This window comes from Hyperolius riggenbachi, chromosome 10, assembly GCF_040937935.1.
Source record: "Hyperolius riggenbachi isolate aHypRig1 chromosome 10, aHypRig1.pri, whole genome shotgun sequence".
Taxonomy (NCBI): domain Eukaryota; kingdom Metazoa; phylum Chordata; class Amphibia; order Anura; family Hyperoliidae; genus Hyperolius; species Hyperolius riggenbachi.
Window position 1 is genome coordinate 57,403,908 of NC_090655.1, and position 23,390 is coordinate 57,427,297.

The following is a 23,390-nucleotide window of genomic DNA, read 5'->3' on the forward strand; positions in this document are numbered from 1 at the left end:
TGGAACCCCCAAAGTTCAGCGCTGCGTAATATGTTGGCTCTTTATAAATACAATAAATAAATAAATAAAGCTCACAACCTTTCCCTTGCCTACTCTTACTGACTGAAAGCCTGGGGGGCTCATCTTGCAAGGGTCATAAAACAAGTGTGGCCATGTGATCTTCACACCTACCTATAACAAGTGTAGCCACAAAAACACCTAATCTGAGAATGGACACCTTCAATGGAGGAAGAGAAGGTTAGTAGTCCCCCCCCCCCCACCTCCCACACTCTAATATGGCTTGCTTGGCAGTTGGAAAAAGGCATTATTTCCCACAATGCAATGATGTTCACAGACAGCAAACTGTCAGGGCCATGGTGATGACATCACACAGTGGGAGGGGTTTCACCACAATGTCAGCAATACAGTCTTCCCTGATGATCTATTAGAGAAAACAAAGTTTTTTTTCCAGGGAAAGGGGGCATCAGTTACAAGCTCAATCCTTGGTTAAAGTTCCTCTTTAAAGTGTACCAGAGATCAACACATCTTAAGAATAGATACTTACCCGGGGCTTCCTCCAGCACCATAAGCACTTTTAAATCCCTCACCGTCCTCCCGCGGTTTGTCGTTCAGCTGCAATCAGCCTCAGTAACTTGCTCAGTTGGGTCCAGTCTGGGTTCTTCTGCGTATGCACGGACCTTCTGCGCATTGCGACTGAAGCAATTACCGGGGCTGATCACAGCTGAGTGGCAGACCGGAGGACAACGTGACTTATGGGGCTGGAGGAAGCCCCGGGTAAGTATCAAATCTTTATACCTTTTTGATCTCTGGTTTACTTCAAGTCCAACTAAACCCAGCACTGAATCCAGACAAATTCTAAAAGCAATCAGGATTAGGTAAATAATATAAATCTTATATATCCTGTGGCAGACAGAATACCGGTTTCATGAGCCAAATGCTCTCAGAACTGCAATAAAGCTGAGCCCAATCGGAAAGTCGCTACTGTGCCTGCACCGGATCAGGGCAGGTAAATCTTTACCTGGCCGGGGCCCGGGTAATCCAGCGTTGGATTCCTGAGGGTGAAGAGAACAGGGAAGCCTCAAAAGGGTCCAGAGGCCCCCTCCCCCAGGACAGTTTTAGGTAAAATGGACAAAAATAAATGTGAGGCATCTTAGATTTTCACAATGGGCTGACAATACATTTGTGACCTCTACAATCCCTGACTTGTACGGCCTTCAGGAAACTCAGAGGGCACTGGACAAATGCCCAGTAGACTCTCTGGAAGCACTGGCCAGTAAGTGCACAGCTGCAGGAATCAGAGCTACTCAATGAGTTTTTCCATTTCAAAAACTAAAATTTCCAAAAAGGTGACACTTCTAATTTTCACTCACCAACATATATTGGCCTTGTTTTAATTTAAATTTAGCTGGGCTTTAACCACGTCGCATCCAGACCTTGTTTTCCTCTTATTGACGCTTTAGCGGTGTCCCTATTTAATCACCAATAACTTCATTTGTACTCGTGCCACATAAATGAATTATATATCTTTTTTTTCAAGACAAACTAAGCTTTCATTGGGGGGTATTTGGTCCCAAGTAAAATGTTCCTCTCTATGCATGTTAATGGGAAAAGGGGGGGGGGGGGGGGGGGGGGATAAAAAAAAATCACTATTTCTCAATTTTGACCAATTTCTGTTTAAAAATTAAAAGTAAATGTGTCCCCAGTATCACCCCCCCCCCCCCCAGTATAGCCAGATGAGTCCCCAATATCAGCCCCCCAGCATAGCCAGATAAGTGCCCCGTGTTTGCCACCCCCAGAATAGATTGACAGATGCACCCACAGGAATAGTGCCCCTCTTTATAGCCAGATGTGTCCCCAGATCAGGATTACCCCCATTATGGCCAGATGTACCCCCAGGATTAGCGCTGCCCCCCCATTATAGCCAAATGTACCCCCAGTATTAAGGTATGCCCCCCCCAGGTGCCCAGATGCGCAAAATTTGTAAACCCCCCCTCCCCTTGGTTACTCATATGTCCCCCAGTAAACATGTATGCCCCCCTTTGCATATCCCCCTCCCCTCCCCCAAGAATCTATAGCCAGATGTCCCCCCCCCCCCATCAGGCAGCCCCCTCCATGCAGAGATAGTTTAAAAAAAATGCACAAGCAAGCAGCCACACTCACCTACCTCGGTCCTGCGACTATCCTGAAGCCTGATCCTCCGATTGATGACGTCATCAAGCCGGGACCCGGGTTTCCGGCAATATGCGGCTGACTGCAGAGCGGTGATCGGAGGATCAGGCTTCAGGATAGTCGCAGGACCAAGGTAGGTGAGTGTGGCTGCTTGCTTGTGCATTTTTTAAACTATTTGTGCGCCGAGGGGGACAAGTGAAGGATCGCTGCAGTTCACTACTGCAGCGATCGTTTATTGGAGGGGGGGTGGACTAATTGGCCAAAAGGGAACATGTTCCCTTCCACCAAATAGTAATGCAGCTGACAGTGCCGGAGAGTGCACTCTAAAGAGCACCCGACCGTGCACAGCAGGGCTGCAGCCAGGTCAGTATATCTACGTCACTGTGGCTTGGAGGGTGCCACAGGTGACGTAGATATACTGTAGTGGAGGGGAAAGTGGTTAACCACTTGAGGACCGTAGGCTTACACCCCCCTAGTGACCAGGCTATTTTTTACAATTCAGCCCACTGCAGGGCCGTACAACTCGGCACATAAGTGATTCTCCCCCCCCCCCCCCCTTTTCTGCCCACCAGATATATATACCGTATATTCCGGCGTATAAGACGACTGGGCATATAAGACGACCCACCAACTTTTCGAGTTAAAATATAGAGTTTGGGATATACTCGCCGTATTAGACTACCCCTCTTCCAATGCAAACCAAATACATTTTTTTTAAAAGATCATATACTGGTGCTACGTATGAACAGATACTGGTGCTGTACTGTATAGTGGTACCCAGTATATAACATTATATAGGCTATTGACTGGTTGGATCGGTTAACTCTCCCTTTCCCTAAGTGGATTGGTCAGCTTTCAGAGCAGTATGGAAGAATAGATTGCACTGTGCACATAAAACACGCCTCTTTCACCCGTCTGGCCCACCCTTGTATCCTATTTACCTCCTTCTCCGTCTCTCAGATCTCACACATGTTAGCTTGCGCCGCTTCACTACAGTCCTCAGCAGTGAGATCCGAGAGGCGGTAACCCATAGCTCCCAACTGTCCCTCTTTCGGAGGGACAGTCCCTCTTTGGGAGCCCTGCCCCTCTGTCCCCTCCTTCCTTCTCATTTGTCCCTCTTTCAGGACTTTGTCCCTCTTTCTATGTAAATATATATATTTCTATACTAAAAATGTGTTTGATTGGCTCTAAACTTTATTCCCATCCTGTACATTGATATATTACTAATTTTAAAATGTTAATATGAAGGAAAATGAACCAGGATAGAAAGGACCAGTGTGGTTTGAATTATAAAACATCATTTTTCTTATGAAATCTTTATGGTATGCGTGACTCGGGTTGTGCCAGGGGCGTGGTCAAGGGTGCGGCTTAAGTGTCCCTCTTTCCCATCTCAAAAAGTTGGGCGGTATGGGCAACAGGATAGGGCGTATCACATCAATGACAAACGGCGTATAAGACAACACCTGAGCTTTCAGAAGATTTTCAAGGGTTAAAAGTAGTCATATGCCAGAATATACAGTATTTATATATTTGTTTTTTTATTAATTTACAGTTTTAAATTATTTTTCCCCTCCCCCACCAGCCAATCACAGCGATCGGCTGTCTTAGGCATCAGCCTATGACAGCCGATCACTCCAGAGCCTCCCAGGGGCTGTCCCCAGTACAGCGCTGCTGTAGATCGCAGCGCTGTACAATGTAAATAAACGGCGGTTTCGCCATCAGAGGCGCTTAGCTCATTGATTGACCGCACACTGTGGTCTCCATACTTGATTGCCTGATGAAGCGGGATGTTGGCCCGTGAAACGCGTTGCATATCTGGAGATTTTTAATAAATATTACTGTTACACTAACGGCTCATATTGCCTGGTCATTAATTTACCTGAGGGAGGGGAGTCCACCCGCTTCCTTCCTTTTAAACGGTTCTCAATCGTTTTTATCCTCTATTGGCGCCTCGGTTACTCTGGTTATACTATTGATCTAGTCCACCCTTAGTGGAGGGGTGTATCCCCATTTTTCTTCTATCTACAGAGAGCGACTTTTTAGACCTGAATGGGGTCAGGTTACAATTCTCCCCACCTGCCTAATCAGTGGTTGCCTGTGTGGTAACCTACACTTGTGAGTATTATTTCATTCAGATAACGTTTCCTGATTTACGTGAAATACTGCACCAGATTGGGGCTCTCGGTTTTCACTTTTGTCTTTCAAGCTAAGTTAGTTACAGATGAGGGGGAATTAGACAAGCTAATCTCTCTAAATACATACAGGGTGCATTTCTCTCTGTTTTCCTTCTGTCACATGCAAGAATTCAGGTCCACTTTAAGGGCAAAGCCAGACAAGTGAAAATGACTTTATAATGAACAAGTCCCTTCATCAATCATTTTTTTTTTTGCCCAATTGACAAGTAGGATTTAGTCATAAATTGCATCTGTTACCGGCCTCGGGTTTGAGTGACAGCAGGAAAGAGAAAGCTCAATTCCCCGCTCATATTGCCGCTGTACAAATCACTTGACAGGCCGCATGCTGAATACGAAGTGCAGTTCTGGGAGCCGCACAATAAGGATATGAGAGATACGGACAGAGCCCAAAGGTGCCGGCTAAAGTCATTAAAGGAACGGAAGATCTAACTTATAATGAGACGTTAGAGCCCAATCACACTTGACGTGTTTTTCTGCAATTTACTGCAATGCAGAAGCGCATTAGAACTGACAGCCCGTGGTAATCAGTGGGCTTCTTTACATCTAATGCATTTTTGTGAAATAAAAAAAGGATCGGTCACCCCCTTCCTTAGTAGTCTAGTGAGCCCACCTCCCTCCCCTATACAGCATTCCCTAGTGGTCTAGTGCCCCCTTCCCTTTAAAGTTCCCTGGTGTCTAGTGGAAACTGTCCCTCCTCTCCCTATAAAGTTACCCTAGTGGCACCCCTCCCTATACATTGTCCATGGTGTCTAGTGGCAGTGGTGTAACGAAAGAGCTTGGGGCCCCGGTGCAAATTTTACATGGGGCCCCAAGCAGTCAGTCAATATGGAGCCCCAAAACCTACCGAGAACAGCTGTAGTTTTAGAGAGGTGTAATCAGAGTAAGGAAAAAGTTTGTTAAGGATTACTAGTATGCAATTCCCATACAGAGGAGTTCAGCATCGGCATAGCACCAATAAAAAGCTAATACGATGGATATGAAGGAGGGCCTCTAGTGAGCCCCTCTGGCCCAAGGGCCCCAATGCGGTCACTACCTCTGCACCCCCTATTGGTAAGCCACTGTCTAGTGGCACCCCTCCCTATACATAGTTCTTGGGTTATAGTGGCACCCCCTCTCTATACATATTCCCTGGTTTATAGTGGTACCCCTCTCTCTCTCTCTCTCTCTCTCTCTCTCTCTCTCTCTCTCTCTCTCTCTCTCTCTCTCTCTCTCTGATGTCTAGTGGCAGTGGCATTGGAAAGAGGGCCTGACTTCTCTCCTCCCTCTCCTCGTGTGTGCTGTAATCAGAGGCATATCTAGGGAAAATAACGCCTATGGAAAATAATGAATTTTGCCCACCCAGGAGGGTGGCGACCCTCCAAGCATGTTAATGTTTAGTTCACTTGAATTGTTTGTGTCCAAGTTGAAGTGAAGTATGGCCTCAAAGAACGGAGTATCGCAATATGTCAGCCTACTCCTATCCCCCAAATAATGGTTAGGCAGCCTGTCCCCCTAAAAACCCTTAACCAGACAGGTTAATCTCCACCAGATAAAAACTAGAATCTGTATGAAGAACACCAAGGATGCGAAGCTGTGCCCCCCAGTAAGAGGCGCCCATAGCACATGCCATACCTGCACGCCTGTAGATACGCCTCTGGCTATTATCCCCGTCTGTCTACACTCGCCCACTGCACCGCAACTCTGCAGATGGGAGGGAGCAAAGAGACAGAAGGGGGCTCGAGGAGAGGTAGGAGAGAAGTTAAGCCCCCCTCCTTGCACCCTCGGAGCACTGTGCAACCAGGCTGAAGCCTATCTAGCCTCTGCCTTGGCCTGAGAGAGAGAGAGAGAGAGAGAGAGAAATACGATGAAAGATTCTCATAAGGACGGTGAGACATAGGTAGAGAAGAGAACAGATGTTATTTCTCCATACATTTGCTATGTTCACAGGTCTCTGGTGAAGCTGTTACAGATGACAATGTACATTTCTACGTACAGCCCTCTGAACCATGAAATGCGATGTCGCACACGTAGGTTAATAATAGAACATGGTAACGTTGCAGGGAATCCATTTTATTAACTGCGAACCCCTCCAGGGACCTCCCGGAATACAATTATCCCATTCTAAGCAGGGATGCTTCATCATGCTGCTCAGACAATTAATACATTCAGCACTTTGTCCCCAAGAACAAGCTTGGTTACACTTCTCTGGAACCTAATTTGTTTTATCTGCGTGACAATTCCTCCCATCAAGACCAATTTGAGTCTCTGCATTGCTGCATTCAGCGCCTCCGTACACCTCTGAGTGCTCCAGACTCTGCTCTGCGATACCTCTCCTAACGCTGGCCCGCTGCTCTCCTGTCATCATCAGTGGGTGAATTTTGGCAAGAACCGTTTGCTTCCTCTTATTTTTTTCGTACTAAAACGAGGCCTCTCTAACAGAACACTTCTGAGATCGATGTTAACTAAATCCCTAATGCTGCCAAATGAAGGCTGATGTTGAACTAATTAGTAATTGCAAAAACTCAGCCCAATCATTAGACTAATGAATGGTGTTTCCAAACCTGGGGGAGTTCTGCTTCAGGTGCCGCGCCATGGAAGATTGGCAGCACTGGGGTAATTTTTTGTCCAAAAGGCTGCGGTAAGAAATTGAAAGAGTTTCTTTAATTCCCAAATCAGTCCTTTCTTAAAGAAAAACTAAGTCAAAGAGGAAAAAAAAAACACAAAGCAAAAACACAACTGAACCACATTAGTATATTATAATAATACTAAATATGTGGGGCTAAGGGGTAAAGCAGTTAATTTGGGTAGCTGGGTAATTTGGGTGGCGCCATAGATGCATATGTTATTAGCCACGGTTAATGGCTATAACAGGTAATTTGAGCGCTGGAAACCCTCAATAAAAATAGCCGGCATTACCCACAATACAAAATGCAGCTACAAAAGCGGGTGCCTCCAGCCGACCTCTGTAATTACAGTGCAGGAGATTTGGGCGCAGCTGGTGCCACCATAGACCTTAATAGGAATTACAGCTATAGCGGCGCACAGTCAGTAACGTCGGCGCCGTCGGAAGACGGAGCTGAAGTTGCTTTTAAAACACTGTAATTCAGCCTCCAGCAATAGCTGGAAGCCGAATTACATTATACCTCACTATCCACATGGACCTGGAGGGGGAATAGTATTTAACGCCGCCGGAAACTTGTGCAGCAGCAGGATAAGCCATATACCGTCTGTATCCTGCGCCCAAATCTCCCAGCGGCCAATTCATATGTATGCGCTTCCAGCACCCAATTTACTGGTAATAGCTGATAATCATGGCTATTCACATATGCACCTATGGCTGCACCCATATTATAAGTGGACAGGGTTAGGAATTGACTGGGAGGAGGGCCTGAGGGTCAGGCATCAGCTGAAGGGAGGGTGTAAGGGTCAGCATGAGGGTGTCTTAGTGTTCGACATTGCGAGGGGGCAGGTCTTAGGGTTAGACATTGGCGGTGGAGTTTTAGGGTTACACATTGGCGGTGGGGTCTTAAAGTGGTCTGAAAGCCAGCATTTCTACCTTGTTCTAAAAGATTCCTCACAGCTTGAAAGCTACTATCCCAGAAAAAATTCTAGGAGAACATCACTGAAATGGTTAAAGAAAGCACTTTCTCCTGCTATTCAGCTTCAAATCCGCATCCAAGCTGGAGATAACAGTATATTGTATACTTGTTAAACACAAATGTATCAACACTGGAATGTAAACAAACACTCTCTGAGAAACGGGCTCTGCATCAGGCACACACAGTAATCAGTAGGCCTGAACGATTTTAGGAAAAAATTGAATTGAGCGATTTCTGTTTGAAATTGCGATTTCGATTCACGATTTCCTTCAAATCATGCTTTGTTCCCCCTCTTTGCCTGTTTGTTCCCCCTCTGTCCTGCTGTCTATCTCTTGCCCCCTTTTTGTCTTTGTGCCCGCTCTGTTTCTCTCTCTGTGCCTCCTATGTCTGTCTCTGCGCCCACTCTGTCTCTCTCTGTACCTCCTCTGTCCCCCAACTGCATCAGTTCAGGACATAGCTTCCAGCACGAGTCCAGTGCTGCCTGTCTATCCACTTCGCCTCCTGCAGGCTCTAATGCACGGAATACTTCCTGTATGTCATGTGACATACAGGAACCCAGAGTTTTGCCAAGCACAAGAGCCGGCAGACGACTATAGAGGACAGACAGCGTTTTGACTTGAAGGTATGTCCAACGCTGCGGGCCGCACACGCCAGGACTTTGGGGGAAGTTTGAAGCAACTTCTTCAAACTTCCCCATGTGGAAATGACGTGATCACGATAATTGCAGCTTTGACGATCCCGAAATTGTGATCTTGGTGATCACGATTTTGGTTTAAATTCGATTTATCTTTCGATTTATCTTTCAGTAATCAGAATAGCTCATTAGAAGATTGTAATATATACCAGTAATAAAAAGCAGTTATAATAGAAAAAGAATAAAATGCAATGCCAGCTTTCAGGGCAAGAAAAACTACACGTTGGAAACTTGTAATTTCTAAACAGACAATATTACGTGTGCACAAAAGCAAACATGATAACTGTATGCGTAATAAAAAGAAGAAAACACATTTTTATTGAATGTTCGGTCAGAGTTTCAGACCACTTTAAGGTTAGACATAGGAGGCGGGGTCTTAGGGTTAGGCATCGGCAGAGGGATTGGTTAGGGTTAGGCACTGAGAGGGAGTAAGGTTAGATTAGGCCATAGGAAAATATCAGTAAAGGTTACCAATATTTTACTATTGGAATGAAGTGGTGAAATATCATTAGCGGCTTTCTCCAGTGTCCAAATGACTGCACCACCCTTTTTAATTAAGCGCGGTTAGGGAAATTGTGCACTCCATTAAAACTGTGGCTTTCCTGCGATAGCTTTCTACTTCACTACAGTGGCGCCATTCAAACCACAGGTAGTGTTGCAAAAAATCAAACATGCGCTCGGGCACATTCTGCGGCTTTGGAGATTGTTCAGTAGGAGTGTACACTACTCCGTGCTCTATGGTAGCCAGACCAGCACTGCAGAAGGGGAGAACAGAAGGGGAGAACATGCTCTTAAAGTGAACCAAACACCATTTTAGCACCCAGGAAATCTCAGCAGCACATTACAAATGCTTGGCAACAATGTGGCTAATTTCTTTAAAAAAAAAAAAAGTCAATGTTACCTCTTCTTTTCACATTTAAAATGTTCAGCAGAGTACTTTATGACCCTACCTCCGAGGCCTGCCCAACTGCAGACATTTCAGGTAGACAGGGACTGATATTATATTATTTTATTGCATACATTAGCAGAGGGCAAACAAAAGCGGTTATCAGCAGGGAGTGGAGAGATAGGACACTGTGCTTCAAAGATTTAAAAGAAGCCACAGATGCCATCTTCACACTTTCCCCTGTTTAAATAATGGGCAGCTAGAAGGGGAGGGTGGAACACGGCAGTTCCTATAGCTATCAGAAACCAGGACAAACTGCAGAAAAAAAGTGGTGCTTGATTCCCTTTAAAAAAAATGTTTTATGCTTATTGCTTCCCTATGTCCCCACCTGGATGAATTTGTATTGCTTCCTGTCCAGACAGGAAGTGTGAACAGTTCTCCAACAGTTCCAAAGGTTGCAACAAATAAAGCTAAAACTTGTATAGAGTTGTATAGAGTTAGGAAGGATTTGAACCCCCAATTAGGGGGGTCGGACAAGCCAGGTCGGCAACACACTGACATACAAGGTACAAAGACAGGAGGCTGATTTGGTAATCCTAAGGCAAGCAGGGTTTGGCAACAGAGTATCAGATATAGCGAAGTACCAAATCAGTGAACAGAAGAGTGGTCAGGAAAGCAGAAGGTCATAACAGATAATAAACAATGCCTAGTGTTGGGTGTGAGCTCTGTGATCATCAACACCCTGGAACTAGTCTGAAGTATAACAGAATGGTAACACAAGTCCCTAATCTTTGGGTGTGAGGTCCTTGATCATCAACACCCTGGGACTAGTCTGAGGTATAACGGAATGATAACACAGATTCCTAATCTTTGGGTGTGAGGTCCTTGATCATCAACACCCTGGGACTAGTCTGAAGTATAACAGAATGATAATACAGATTCCTAATCTTGGGTGTGAGGTCCTTGATCATCAACGCCCTGGAACTAGTCTGAGGTATAACAGAATGATACCACAGATTCCTCATCTTTGGGTGTGAGGTCCTTGATCATCAACACCCTGGGACTAGTCTGAAGTATAACAGAATGATAACACAGATTCTGACAATAAGGTCTTAGTGCTTCCACGTAGTGATCGCAACGGCAGACAACCAGTGAATGACCAGCACCCAGTATATATAGCCCAGCGCTCTCCAGTGCCACCCCTAAGTGCTGGACCAATGGGAACTGGTACAATCGTCAGCTGACCGGCTTGGTCAGCTGACTCCCTTCTGGCTGTCATAAAAGTTCTGCCTCAATGCGCGCGCGTCCTTCTGAACCTGTGCGGACTATCAGTCTCAGCCACACCAGACATGTCTTGCGTACCACCCGCCGCGCTGGACGCGGAATCCGCCGCACCGCTATCAAGGTTTGCGGCGGTTTCTCCGCGTTCGGCCATACTAGCAGATGTAGGCCCACGCGTGCAGACCGACGCGTTGGACGCGGAAACAGCCGCCTTACTCTGAGCGCACGCGGCGGCTTTTCCGCATTTTCTCACACAACCGTTTCAGATTTATTTTTTAATTTTGCTGTCGCGTTATTAACTCTGTTTCCCTTTCTTCTTGCACAATTGATATGATTAATGCATCCATTATCACAGTACATTGACTGCTACATTATTATTCCCTGATGAAGTGGCCCTGTGAGCCATGAAACGCACATCAGGACACATTTACATCTACCTTACTGTGACGGCAATGTATGTTGATGTTTTTAAAAGATGAGATGGAATTAATTTTACAAGACGTCTTAATGGACCGATGCACTGCATACCTTCCTGAGGGAACGTGAATAAATACAAGTCTGTTACTGATTAGAATTCACTCTAAACCCCATTAAAAAGGAAATGAATTTACTACGAAGATTATCTGGCTTTTTTTGTAGGAGTTAACAGAGTATACTGTGATTGTGTTTTCTAGTTTTGATCTTCTTGGTTGTCTCCAGAAAGGCCTGTTTTGCGTTTGCCTCTTTATTTCCTTCAGGGGTTTCCTCTAGCTTGGTTACCAGGGCCGGTGCTACCATATGAGCAAAGGGGGCAATTTCCCCAGGGCCTAGCATCCATAGGAGCCCCCATGTGTTTGCCACTAGACCCTCAAATGCCCTCAAACTATGGAGGCAGTGATGACAGGCACACATTCCCCTACTCCAAGTTCCAGACATTGCAGGTCCATCTGTCATCTCTTTAGTGTGGCTGCTCTGCACTTCCTGCTTCTCCATTTGGGCTCTAATGCCTGTTGTGAGGAGCAGGAAGTGAAGAGCAGCAACAATACAGAGAAGTCATACAGGACTTCCAGCACCCGGACCTAGTCGGAGGCGAGTGTCTGTCACAACTGCCTCTGTAACTCTGTAGGGTGCGGGGGTTGTTAGGGGCACATCTGATTTTTATACTGGGGCGTTTGGGGTGAGTGTCAGGGGCGCCCCTCGGTTAATTTTGCCCCAGGGCCTCATTGTAGCTAGAAGCGGCCCTGTTGGTCACCTTCTGTTTGCTCCCCCCATTTACTTTTCGGGACATCGTCCTTGGATGGTCTGTGGGGTCTTTACTTAATGTTATACAGTTGTACAGGGAATGATTTCTGCAAAGAGTTGGTACTGAACTGGGATGACTTTCTAATACTTTCCGCTGTTTTATTGCTGAAAATATTTGGCTGGAGAAAAGTCATCATCTAACCTTCAAATGGGGTCAGTGTCAACATTATTCAGATTTATTAAACTAAACTAGGGAGAGCTGAATAGAAAACCCATCTGCCCATTCTGCTAAGGAGGCTTCAAGTTGTGAAGGTCAAGAAGAACTGGCAAACAGATGCTTTATTTCAATTTTGCCTTCGCGATAACTTCCATTTTAGATTCCGCTAGCTTGTTGTTCTCGAGCGTGATTGGTTAATGGAGGTAAAATGTAAATCTCCCTATTTAACATAATCGCAAGTAAGGCTAATGGCTAGTTAAGATGGATGGTTGAGCAATGGCTTGGCCAATCGCCAGGAACTGATCAACTGAGTGGTTAGCATGAGATTCAAAAACTGCTCATGGGCGGTAGCCAACTGTCAAGATGTCACCGAGGTGGACACAGTGCTGTCCATTGTCCAAGTGCCATACCTCCATCACTACTAGCCACCCAGTGAGAGAAATATTGGGGCTTCCTTGTCTCTCTCTATTCAAACATTTCAGTCGGAGAAGATAAAATTGGTGCAGGAAGCGTGCCGATAAAAATGGCGCTGCCATAGGCGGCAAGGAACAGCAAAAGTAGCAAATAATGGCAAGGAGGTTAGATCATGGCACCCAACTGCAGCTAATCACGGCTTTTACTATAGCAGCCTGTGGCGGTAGTGGGTAGTTTAGGGAGCTTGGATTAGGCGAGGGGAGGGTTAAGGTTATGCAGGGGGTAGTTAAGCTTAGGCAGAGGGGTGGTTAAGGTTAGGCACGGGGGGTGGTTAAGGTCAGACATGGGGGTGGTTAAGGTCAGGCATGGGGGTGGAGTGGTTTAGTAGTAGTTTAGGCAGCGTGGGTGGACTACTTAAGGTTGGGCAGCAGTAGAGTAGCACAAAATATGAAGAGGTTAACAGGACAACTATTGTGAAAAGTTAAAAAATGTTAAATGTATAAATAAACATGACACTGTCACAGTAGGTAATGAACATTTGACAGGTTTTGGAGTAGTCCATTTCCTCATGAGGGATTCTTGGGTGTTTAATGTTTAATTACTTACAAAAGGGCTTACTGAATGGAAAGAGCTCAGTCCAGCTGCCAAAAAAAGTATTCAAACAAGTAAAGAGCTGGTTAGCATCACTGTACAGATCCTTTCCACGGAATGCTTTATAAAGAATAAGAGGAGAAAGGTCCCTATTCAATTCAATTGCCCCCCTAAGTTTTCTCCCAAGTGTTATTTTCACACCTAGGGGCCATATGCAATTCATTTTCTCACCTGAGTTTTCTCCTAGGTGATATTTTTAAACTTGTCAATAAAATGCCTTTTAAGCCACCAGAAAGCAAGAAAATACTCAAAATAATTGTGATAGTACTTTTTAATTTCCTTTTTGGTACTTTTCTAGTTGCAAAGTGCTGGAAAGTTATTTTAAATAGAAAATGAAAAATTATCTCCCAGGAGAAAACTCAGGAGAAAAAGTGAATTGCATATGGGCCATAAAATGCCTTTAAGACGAACTTTAACTCAGTATTAAACTTCATCTCAATCAGTAGCTGATACCCCCTTTCCCACTGGAAATCTTTACCTTTTCTCAAATAGATTATCAGGGGTCTGTATGATTGATATTGTGGTGAAACCCCTCCCACACTGTGATGTCATGACCTAGGCCCTGACAGTTTGTTGTCTGCGAAACTCTTTATAACAGTAGATGAAAAATTATCTCCTAGGAGCAAACAAAGGAGAAAAATTTAATTGAATAAGGGCCATAGTTATATCCACCATGAGGGGATAGATTAGTCCAAAACCTGTTAGTACTACTTACTGTGAGAAAAAGCAACACAGGAAAAAAGTAACGTATAGTTAATTGTACTCTGGGAGAAATGTACATGTGAAATTTTACATCTTGTGTTTTTTTGTCATAGTTGTCCTTTGACTTTGGTTGAACTCAGAATTAAAGGACCTATAAACATGTTAAACACTGAATTATTCTGTGAGTTTATTCTATCGTTCCTGGCTATGTATAGAGACATTCCCAATGGAAGCAAAGCCAACAAGAACAAACATCTGGAAGGCCGAGTCCCGGCCGATTAAGGATCAGAACGATTAATTAAGCAGCACCGGGGAATGTCAGCGGAGCCTGAACACTTGGCCGTGGTTCTGGCGAAGTTCAGCGCATTGTGAAGAAGGTCTCAGCGCAGCATCTGTGGGAAGAGAGATGTCCATAAATCATGAATGCTGGGAAAATGAGTAAACTCGCCATCTTCTGGGATGGTGAGAGTTTGTTGTGGGGTTCCTCTGAGGACAGCAGATTGATAGATTTGCAGGTCTTCCTCTAGTCTGGCTCTGCTAAAGGTTAAGCTCAAAGCAATTAGAGGGAGGTCTGCGCATTCTGCCTAAATAATGGATGGATTGATAAATGGTGGATGTATGAAACATAATAAAAGGGCCCCTAAGGAAGGGATAAATGGCTGGTCAAAGCACCAAGAGGCCCTAAACAGAAAACATCACTTCCATCAAAAATTGATAACGCATTTGTCAGTGCTATACGAGCCATTTGTAATTCAATTTTATAAAAAAAAAAAAAAATGTGTTTACATTCCAATCTGTAGCAAAATACAATTTTCTTAAACTGATAAGATGTTAATTTTCCTTCTTTGCAACTATGGCAGTATAGAGTTTAGGGATGTCCTTTCCTTGCAACTATGGCAACAGTACAGAGTTTGGGGATGCCCTTTACATCATCATACCGTTCCTTCATGGGTAATTGGCTACAAAAAACTGAAAAAAGTCAAATTTCTCAGCATCCATTGCCTAATTCTTAGCTTTCTTTGTGGTCCATGATTGGCCACACTGTTATGGAGGAATCCTGGTGACCACAGGTCGTAAAACCCTTGGAAGATGAGCCTCCTGCTCTGTGAGGCGTAAATGTAGGAGGTGCGACATTAAAAATGTCCCATTTTATGGCGTTCAAATGAGATGGCAAAATACTATCCACTGCCTTTTTTCAAAGCAGCGGGGCAGCCATATTATCCCAGGGAAAAAAAAACATATAAGTAGATAAATACTTGTTCTACTTAACATATCTATTGCACTGTCCATGTTTTGATTTCAGTGAATTTCATACAGTAAATAAAGAGAAAACGGTTCCAGTCATTTTTCATCTTTACTGCCTCTGACTGAAGCCAATTCTGATGTTATTTCCTCCCTTACTCTTTTTATTATCCTCTGCCTGGTGTATGCATTGCCAGAACTCCTCCCCAATGAGCTCTGTAGAAACTGCACTGCCAGTTCTAGCTTGCTTTGGAAACACATTTGAGCAAAGCATAGATTGTATTTCAGCAGCCTCTGCCTTCTGTACCACTGAACTGCCCTCAGCTGATCAGTGAAGGGCAGGAATGTGGGAGTGGAGATAACAACCTTCCCTCTCTGGCAATGTACCAGGCTGACTAAGATAAAATTCATTACATCAGAGGGGCGCATGCGCGGCGCGGAGCGATGCAGCAGCTAGTTCCGTGAGCTCCGATCGCAGCCTGGACCTAAAGCGGATAAACTCCTGAACCACGGACTCTAGACGCTCCGGGAGAGAACGTACCGCAAGGGGAAAGGCTTCCCGAACCCCCGCATGTCTTCGGCAGCAAATAAAACCAAAGACCCCACGGCTAGAACGCTGGACTTCTTCAGGCCGCGTGGTACGGGCACAGCTAAGATGGCCGCCGACAAGCAAACTGATGCACAAGCCGGGAAGGAGACAGACATAATCCACCGCACGGACTTTTCCCTAAAGGACATAACAGACCTCCTCTCAGATCTGAAAGTCTCACTCCAGAACGAGATCAGATCGGCAGTCTCCACGATAACTACACAACTAGATGAGCTGAGGGAACGAACAAGCAAACTTGAATATAGAATGGACGAGGCTGTAGACGTCATCACAAGCCTGCAGAAAGCTAACAAAGCACAAGAAGAACGACTGGATTTTACTGAAAATAAGCTGGAGGATATGGACAACAGAGGGAGAAGAGAGAATATAAGGATAAGGTCAGTACCGGAATCTATTACAGATGTTAAACCCTTTGTGACAGCTCTCTTCAAGGCCCTTCTGCCGGACATTCCGGATGAGATGCTCAGATTTGACCGAATACACAGAGCACTTAAAGCTCCCAAGAACGCTGAATGGGCCAGGGACATTATATTAAAAATGCATTACTCAGAGGCGAAAGAGGCAGTAATGAAGGCTGCACGAGAGATGGGCCCGCACGGCATAGGAGAGCATAAAGTACAAATATTTCCAGACTTATCCCCCATCACATTAGCAAAGCGCAGATCACTGAGACCTATCACAGCAGCATTGCAGAAAAGAGCAGTTTTATATAAATGGGGATTTCCGTTCATGCTATACTTTAATCTGGGACCTAAGAAATACCAAATCCACACGCTACAAGAAGGCCTGAAAGCACTGAAAGAGAATGGCTTCCTGGATGTAGGGGAAGAAATGCCGATGGACTCCTCATTGAAGTCCAAAAGACTCTCAAGAGACTGGCGTGAAGCGCAATATCCCAACTATAAGAGATCCAGAGAAAGCCGCCTTACTCCTTCCAAGATACCTAGAGCTCAAAGGCCTGATCTGAACACTGACTGAGAAATTATAGACATAGGTACCTTTACCTTTACAAAGAAGTCAGGTCTCCTGCTCCCCGCGCAGGACACGGCACGGAATCCATAGATGGTTTCACTACGGACTATATCCTTTCTTTTCTCTCAGTACTGAGCTTTTGAGTTAACTTATTGCAATATAAGAAGTATTCGAGCCCCACATGAGAGGCGTACAATTTACTAACTCATGTTTCAACCTCTGCAGGCATGTTTTAGTTATTTTAATGACTCTACCCATGTTTAGCTAAATTTCTCCAAGGTTCAGGAGGTTACTTTAAGCATAAATGAGAGCAATGGTCGGGCTGCGTAAATTGCAGCTCCACACTTCCCCACCAATGCACTGCTATGCAAAGTTTGAATTGGTGGTAGACAATGCTAGTTGCAGACTGTTCAGCAAAGTTTTCTTAGTTATAAGTATATTCATAAAGGTGATATATAGACATATGTTTAGGCCCCATAAGGGCCTAGGTAGACTACAAACGAGGTGTAATTTGGAAATTGATGAGAACAAAATTCCGCAAGTAGTAATAGTATTGATTAAGTACACAGACAGATCTAAGTATGTTGGTTTTCCCAAGAATTACTCGCTACTTCGCAATTTATACTTGAGGATTCAGATAGCAACCCCATCCCCCCCGGCCCACGTAATATGAAAATATTCTCGCATAACTCACAAGGACTTAATAGTCCTTTGAAAAGAGCCAAATGCATGAAATTTTATGAATCAAAAAACCCCACAATAGTTATGCTACAGGAGACCCATTTTACCAGGAAATCATACCCCAAATTTCTGCATAAAACCTTTCCAGAATTTTATCTATCCAGTCATCAAACAGCGAAAAAGAATGGTGTTGCTATCTTATTCCACAAAAACACGGCCTTTACCTTAAAAAAAAAGATTACAGATAAGGAGGGGAGATATTTGCTTTTGGAGGGCGAAATAGCGGGATCTCCGATATTACTAGTGAATATCTATGCACCATCGACTAAAAACGGAGCCTTCTTTAAAGAGATTATAGAAATACTGCATAAATTTGACAACCAAAACATTATCATAGGAGGAGATATGAATTTAGTCATAAATCCTAAACTAGACTATCACTCTACAACCACACACTCAGAAAGACCGAAACCTCCTAATTCCTTTATAAGACTACTAAAAGAATTTCACCTAATTGACTCGTGGAGGGAATGTCATCCCAAAAAAAAAGATTACTCATTCTTTTCCCATCCACATCATAGCTCCTCGAGACTGGACTATATCCTGTCTTCCAAAAAACTCATAACCAAAATTAAAGGGGCTTCCATAATTCACACGGACCTATCAGACCACTCTATTATGAGTACTCTCTTCCATACATCTTCCCACTCTCACAATCCCCCTAGATGGAGGATCCCGCCTTTCTTGCTCTCCAACCCCAAATGGGCAAATATAATCTCTGCTCACCTTACTGAATACTTTCAGATTAACAAGCCAGAAGATACTACTATCAGCAACTGGTGGGATGCCCACAAGGCATTTATTAGGGGCCACTTTATCAGCCTCTCCAAAGCTATTAAAAAAGATAAGGAGGCTAATAGGGTGGCCCTGGAACAACAACTGCAGCATATGTGGGAGTCTTATCATTTAAATAACTCAATCACTCTTCTGAGACGGATAAATACAGTCAGAGAACAATTAGATGCAATAAGATCAGAAGAAGTCGCCAGGTCATTCAGATGGCTTGGAAGCAACAGGTATCACTTAGCTAATAAAGCTAACACAAGATTAGCTAAACTCCTAGCAGGCAAAAATAGAGCATCCAGATTCAACCCACTTAAACTTCCCGGGGGAGGAACAACTCATAATCCAGCTAAGATAGCAGAACTATTTCGAGAATTTTATACCAAACTCTATACTAATAATAAATCCTCCACCCCAGATGCAATACGTGGTTTCCTTAAACAGATTAATCTTCCAAAAGTAACACAACACCAACTAGAACTACTTAATGCCCCCTTCACCTTACAGGAAGTTATGAAAGTCATTAACAACCTAAAACCATTAAAAGCACCAGGCCCAGATGGTCTGGATGGACAGTACTACAGAAGTTTCCAAACAATCATTGCGCCCCAACTTCTCACCTATCTCTCCTCAATCAGAGAGGGCAAACAAATCTCCCAAAATTCAAATAACGCAACAATCACAGTTATACCCAAAGAAGGTAGGGACCACACACTATGTAAGAATTATAGACCTATTTCCCTCATAAATGTAGACCATAAAATATTAACAAAACTACTGGCTGATAGAATAAATAAATTTCTCCCCTCTCTGATTGGGTCAGACCAAGTAGGTTTCGTGAGAACCAGACAAGGCACAGACAATATAAGAAAGATCTGTAATATTGTTCATCTAGCCAATCTAAAGAGCCTTCCTATGCTCCTGCTCGCAGTGGACATAGAGAAGGCCTTCGATTCGCTGAACTGGGACTTTCTCTACGCTGTCCTAGAAAAATATGGATTTCAGGGCCCCTTTATTAACATTCTTAATAACTTATACTCCAACCCATCAGCTTCTATTTTATCCTCGGGCTCCTTCTCAGATCCCTTTCTCATCAAAAGAGGTACGAGACAGGGCTGCCCCCTGTCTCCTGCCCTTTTCGTACTAGCATTTGAAACACTACTGGAGTCAATAAGAACTAACCCATCGATACGAGGAGTCCAAATAGGTACAAATACATATAAATGTAGTGCCTTTGCGGATGATCTTCTACTGACCGTAACAGACCCTATCATATCCCTACCTAATGTCCTCCACACCCTCAAGAACTTTGGCCTGGCATCTGGTCTCATAGGTAACCAGGACAAAACAGAGGCCTTAGCACTAAACTTTACCCCAAAACTAGAGCTACAGAGAGAAAACTTCCAATTTATATGGAAAAGCAGTAAATTAAAATACTTAGGAATTCAGATCACAAATTCAATAAAAACCTTATATGACCAAAATTATCTACCTTTGCTGAAGAAATTAAGAGCCAAACTCCTATCTTGGGGGAACTTACACATATCTTGGTTAGGCAGGATAACCTCCATTAAAATGATAATCCTCCCCAAACTGCTTTATCTGTTCAGATCCCTACCAATTGAAATCCCTTCCTCCTACCTACAGAAGCTACAATCAGACATTTCGAGATTCATCTGGAATAAGAAGAAACCACGTATCGCAGCAGCCATTATGTACAGACATAAATTAGATGGGGGATTAGGGGTACCCCATTTACAAAAATTCCTCAAGGCGGCCAGGATTTCCCAACTATTAAGCGCGACATTTAAAGACCACTCCTCACAATGGAGGGAAATAGAGAACACATTCATAACTCCCTTTAGAATACAAGATGTAATCTGGTTCAAAGAAATACCGAAGTCCATTCTGCATTCGAATAACCCAATTATAGCCTATGCATTTAAAACTTGGAACATGCTACGTTTCAAGTATAAGCTTATTTCAATAAACTCTCCCCTAGCTACTATAACCAGAAATCCTGACTTTAGTCCAGGTATTGATCCACGGTATTACTCCTGGTGGACGGAGAACAAATTTAACTGCTTCCTCGACATTATACAGAAAGGGAGAGGCACTATACAATCCACGATATCCCCCCCACCCTCTGAAGTATTCCGTACCATCCAATTGCAACATTATATATCACAGAACTGGAAAAACAATTTTATCCCACCAATGACTATATTGGAAAAACTTTTTATTAAAGAAGGAGGGATATCAAAATCCATATCTGTGATATATAAAATGTCTTTACTCCCAATGACTTCAGAGAAAAAAAGTTACCAACTGAAATGGTCTGGAGATTTAAACTATGATATATCTAATACCCAGTGGGCACAAATATGGAGAAACACAGCCAAGTGCTCAAGTAACACAACAATGACCGAAACTTCTCTTAAGCTTATGTTTCGTACATACTTAACCCCAACTAGAATAAGCAAATACAAAAAACAATTCCCCAGCAACTGTTTTAGAGGCTGCCCAAATAATGGGGATTATATACACATATGGTGGAAGTGTCCCACAGCACAGTCATTATGGAGCAAAACTTTCAACCTATCCACTGAGCTCTGGAACAAGCCCATCCCTTTGGACCCAATATATGCCCTTCTCAATCTTAACCTTAACACAACAAACCTTTCCAAAGGAGAAAAATCACTTTTCACAAAAATTTTAGTAGCCACCAGATCACATATTGCCCAATCCTGGCTCACGACAGAACTCTGCTGGGAGAAAGTTGTACAAAAAATTAACCATATTTGTTTAAATGAATATATTATGGCTTTAACAAAAGGGGACACCTCCGCATTTCTCTCCACTTGGCAAGACTGGTTAGCTTCCTCTTATGGAAAACACATACAAACTACCATATCTAGCTATGAGTAAAGGAACGCAGATATAGTTAAAGTTAAACAATTATTAAAACGTTCACCAGAAATAGAGTTCAAGTACTCACCTTTCAATCTGTCTAAGAATAATAGGATATACATATCACTATTAGAATCCCTTCCAATACACTTCGTTACTATTGCAATTAATTCAAGTAATTAGTTCTGAAACGGTTTAAACGTTTGATTAATCACTAGATATTTTGTACAAAATGTAGATTATTTTATGTAACTGATTGTTAAATGCAACCAAGGGGAAGAAACTTTGATCCCCCTGAAGGTACAATGTCTTTTATTTGGATACCAGTACAAATGTCGTTAATGTTTGACATTGTTTGCTATGTTTGTAATTCAGTTAATAAACTTCTTTGAAAGTAAAAAAAAAATTCATTACATCAGACACTTTTATGATTATATGGGGATGCAGGATCAGGATAGAGACTACAGAATAAACACAGAGCAGTGGATAAATTGAATTTTATTGTATAGCGGACCAATCCCACTTTAAAAAAAATTGGAGAGATGAGGTTGGACATTTGTGGAAACTGTCTGCATTGCCCCATGACTAATCGATCTAGATTTATTTTCTAATCATCTAACATAACAGGTTTAACCAAGCTGCTTCTGTGCAACACAGACAGTACTTTTTTCAAAGGTTCTGATAAGATAGAGACATGTACAGTGAGATTAGGCTCACAAAACACAACCCTAAATCTTGAAAAGGTGCATATCGTGTACTTACCTCCAGAGGGAGCTCTCAGTCACACTGCCCAGGTTGAAGTCATACAGCTTGGTGAGTATCAAGATCACCTGCAGATAACAAAAAATATCAAACATTAATGTCTGCAACTAACTAATGTAAAAGTGCTACAGCAAAATATCACTTTCCTGAAATGTTTGTGATACGTGTGCAGAACTGATTCATGTTCATAGCAACTTTATGTTATAAAAAATAACCTTACCATATCGATCTTCAACCACTTAAAAATGCTAAAAATTAACCCTAACCACAGCTTGCACTTTATTCCGAGCCTGAAAGAGACTCTGCAACAACATTTTCAGCCTTATTTCTTCTATCCTATAAGTGCCTATACCTGTTCTTATGTGCTCTGGATTACTGCAGCCTTTTCTAGTTGCAGAGGTAGTGAAAGAGAAAGCACAGGGGGTCCGGGAGCCCAATCTGGTGTAGTACGTTAGGTGGTATAGGAATATTTTCAAAAAATAGTAGATTTTATACTCACAAGGGTGGGTTGCTAGGTGAGGCAACCACTCGTGGCGCGCCTGTGGGGAAGTACCGTCCCACTCGCCTTTGTTCCTGGTCGCTGCTCCGAAAGATGATCTAATCGGGAAGTTCCCGATATGGATCTCCCCCTATAGGTAGGGGTTTAGGCTAATTTATGGGAGGGGTTGGAGGCGCCCGGTGTACGTGGTGTTATGTCTTACCCTATATGGTAGGTACAGCATTTAGAACAATGGTGTGGTCCTACCTTCTAGAGGTACCCTCTCGGGAAGTATACAGACGGAATTTCTTTGGTTTTTAGGATTCTATTTATTGTGCATCAAGACAACGCGTTTCACGGTCAAAACCGCTTCCTCAGGTCAGTGACAATGCCTTTAAAATCATCAAAAACATACAGCGCTCAGAACCGGACAGTTTGCAAGCGAAACATAAAAGCATAAGAACATAAAAACATAATGACATAAGCAAACCTTAACATTGGAAGACATATATATATATATAGGAAAAAGACCAAAGTCCGAAAAAATGTTGCCAATTATATATGCTTTACCCATGGTGAGTATGTAAAACCCCTTAAAACATATAACAGTCACAATACAGTTCTAAAAAACACCCTTCGTTGGGCATCTATAGTTCACACTCCTGGTTGGGCTTATACAGCTCACGCGAGCACAAATATCCTCATTTCTGTGCCTGGAGCATAAGAATTATCTGGTTGGAAAACATTTTTTAAAAAAGAGAAGATATATATATATATACTTTGTAGTGGTTAGGGAAAATGGGGGGGGGGGGGGGGGGGAAAGGGGGGAAACGCCAATGTGCGCTATACCCCATGCATTGCCTAAAAAAGCTGAGCATATCTCA

The 23,390-nt window shown here is 43.4% G+C and overlaps 1 protein-coding gene across 1 annotated transcript in view; it reads right to left on the reverse strand.

Moving 5' to 3' along the window:
- The window catches only part of LOC137534197 (VPS10 domain-containing receptor SorCS3-like), an 872,207-nt gene that overhangs the window by 625,388 nt on the left and 223,429 nt on the right, over nucleotides 1-23,390 (reverse strand). The window contains exon 2 of the mRNA XM_068255595.1: nucleotides 22,029-22,096. Within this exon, the coding sequence (XP_068111696.1) occupies nucleotides 22,029-22,096 (68 nt within the window). The remainder of the gene's footprint in view (nucleotides 1-22,028; nucleotides 22,097-23,390) is intronic.